This window comes from Crocuta crocuta, unplaced genomic scaffold (genome assembly GCF_008692635.1).
Source record: "Crocuta crocuta isolate KB4526 unplaced genomic scaffold, BGI_CrCroc_1.0 scaffold70, whole genome shotgun sequence".
Taxonomy (NCBI): Eukaryota; Metazoa; Chordata; class Mammalia; order Carnivora; family Hyaenidae; genus Crocuta; species Crocuta crocuta.
The window spans coordinates 17,370,802-17,373,688 of NW_027528417.1; the positions used below are offsets into that span (position 1 = coordinate 17,370,802).

A 2,887-nucleotide genomic window follows, 5' to 3' on the forward strand; every position below is an offset into this window, starting at 1 on the left:
GAGCAGGAATGTTGCTTTTGTGGGCAAACGTTCGATCTATTTAGCACTTGTGTGCTCCGAATCAGGTGTATACAGAGGAGTGAGATTGTTCCTGCACAAATAGGACGTGCAGTCCATCAGTAAAGATGTGGAAAAAATAGATTTTAGTGGAGTAAATAGGACACTGGAAACTGGTCAGTTATGTATCAGTCGTTTGGGACGGCCGGCGTGGGAAGCGGAACGTAAGTGCAGAAGGGTTGGGCTTCCGGGGTGGCGGACCAACACGAGCGACGCACCATCAAGATGGCGGCGGGTCTACGGAAACGCGGCCGGGCAGGTCCTGCAGCTCGAACGGCGGGATTCTGCGGACAATGGCTGCGGCGCGCCTGGCAAGAGCGGCGCCTGCTGCTGCTGGAGCCGCGCTACACGCTCCTGGTGGCCGCCTGCCTCTGCCTGGCGGAGGTGGGCATCACCTTCTGGGTCATTCACAGGGTGGCATGTGAGTGCGCCGAGGAGGAGGGGAGGGTAGGGAGGGGGACCCGAACCCCCTACCTATACTGGGACCCAGATTCGGAGCTGAAATCCAGACCTCAAATCCAAGCCGTCTTCAATTGCAGACCATAATTTTCACCCAGGTCCCAAGCCTGCCTCACAGAAAACCAAACAATTATCTTAATTCCTCCCCCATGATGGGAGGGGCGACCCTAGAGATTGGCCCTCTGCCCTGAACATACAGCCTGCCAGGTTAAGAAAATGAACCAGCCTGGAAATCAATCAAAAACTTGGGTCCGAGTTAATGTACTGCTGCTCCTTTTTGTCTCTGTGGTTTTGAACATGTCCCTTCCCCTGCGGGGTCTCAATTTTCTCATTTGTTCACTTCAAGGTCTCAAAAGTCTTTTGTCAGTAATGGCATTCTGTGACCACTTGAATCCTTTTGGTCTTATTGGGGCGTCCTTTCCAGGCTGAAATCTAGATAGTGGGCTGAATGAAAGCTTTCTAGCTAAAAATGATTAATTCAGCACGTATTTACTGAATGTTTATTACATGCTTAACACTACTAGGTGCCAGGGGTACATTCCCTATTTGGATGTGTGAGTCTAGACAAAAATAAGTTGGCAGAAAATTACAGTGTGTCACACTCCTCATGATAGTAGTAAGGGTGCCATAAAGGACACAAGAGGGCACTTACATCAGACTTGAGGAGTTAAGTAAGGCTTCCTAGAATCCCCCTTGAAAGATTAAGAGCTAGCCAGTTAAGGAAATAGAGAAAAGGGGAGGAGAAAGAGCACTCTAGGCAGACAGTCTCGTAACTAAAACCTTCAGTGAAAGAGCGTCTGCTTCCTTTGAGGAGCTGAATGTTTTTAGAGCTGGAATAGATAGAAATCAAATTTGGGTAGTAGTGAGAGAAAAGATGGCAGAAGTTGAGACCAGATCCTGAAGCAGTCTATAAGCTGTGTTGGATAATTTAACATGATGGTTAAGAATTTAGGACCTCATGGAGTTCTAATCTCAACTCCACCCTTCCTAGCTCACTGATCTTGAACTAGTCACTTAATCTCATTAATTCATAGGTTCCTCTTCTAAAAATGGGAATAATAGAGTTTGGTCTTTAAGAGCCTTGAGGAATCATTGAAGGATTTTAAGCAGAGATCTGACATGATTTCTCTTATAGAAGGCGCTCTCTGGGTGCAGGTGGGAAATATGTTATGGGGTAAAAGTGGAAGCTGGGGAACTAATTAGGAAGTTGTTGCATCGTTGAGGCGAGAGATTGTGTTCGGTCCAAATTTGAGTATGTAATGGCAGAAAAGTATGAGATAGTAGAGTCGTGTAGGATGAAGAATAGGCAGGATTTAGTGACTGGGTGTTGGAAATGAGGAAGAAGGAAGTGTCAAAGATATTACCCAGGTTTGTGACCTGGCAGCTGGGAGGTTGATGGTGTCATTCAAGGAAACTAGGAAGGGAGCAGATTTGGAGTGGATGGTTGAGTTCAATTACAGATGAGTGTGAGATGCTTGGGTTTACCCAGAGAATGTCAGATAGGTAGTTAGGTAAGGAGTTGTGATAATAGTCCTGGGAATGAGCTGGAACTCTGTGTTTTGATGGGTGGGTGTGTGGGGTGGGAGTGGGTGGCAGACAACTTCTGAACTTGGAAGTAACCACACTGTTCTTATCTTTTTCCAGATACAGAGATTGACTGGAAGGCCTATATGGCCCAGGTGGAGGGCGTCCTCAACGGCACCTATGACTACACCCAACTGCAGGGTGACACTGGACCCCTTGTGTGAGTGGGGATAGCAGGTTCAGTGAGGACATGAGGGGCTGACTGGATACCAGGCTGAATAGCCTGAATCAGACTCCTTTTCCAGGTACCCAGCTGGCTTTGTGTACATCTTTATGGGGCTGTATTATGCCACTGGCAGCGGCACTGACATCCGCATGGCCCAGCATATCTTTGCTGTGCTCTACCTGGCCACCTTGCTGCTTGTCTTCTTGATCTACCACCAGACCTGCAAGGTGAGTCCATGTTACCAGGAGCAGGCAGCCCCCACTGGCAGTGCTGGGGAGTAAGGATGGCTCAGAGTTGGTGAGCTGACCTTGTTCCTCATTGTGCCCACTTCTCAGGTACCTCCCTTCGTCTTTTTCTTCATGTGCTGTGCCTCTTACCGGGTTCACTCCATCTTCGTGCTACGGCTCTTCAATGACCCGGTGGCCATGGTGCTGCTCTTCCTCAGTATCAACCTCCTGCTGGCCCAGCGCTGGGGCTGGGGCTGCTGCTGTTTCAGGTCACCACCCCTCTCTTTTCCACCCTCTCTCACTCTGTATTTCCTTCATTTACTCCCCCAGTTTTCTGCAGCAGAGGGAGTAAGGGAGTAACCAGACAATATATGGGTCAGTCAGGGCCCCACTA

At 48.9% G+C, this 2,887-nt stretch overlaps 1 protein-coding gene across 2 annotated transcripts in view; it reads left to right on the forward strand.

Annotated features, from left to right (window-relative positions):
* The first annotated feature begins 273 nt into the window (after positions 1–273).
* The window catches only part of ALG3 (ALG3 alpha-1,3- mannosyltransferase), a 5,271-nt gene continuing 2,657 nt past the window's right edge, over positions 274–2,887 (forward strand). The window contains exons 1-4 of one of the 2 annotated variants that reach the window (XM_077754466.1): positions 274–478; positions 2,161–2,260; positions 2,346–2,493; positions 2,602–2,762. In XM_077754466.1, the coding sequence (XP_077610592.1) occupies positions 283–478; positions 2,161–2,260; positions 2,346–2,493; positions 2,602–2,762 (605 nt within the window). In that variant the 5' untranslated portion in view covers positions 274–282. The remainder of the gene's footprint in view (positions 479–2,160; positions 2,261–2,345; positions 2,494–2,601; positions 2,763–2,887) is intronic. The other variant, XM_077754467.1, reaches the window with a different exon arrangement.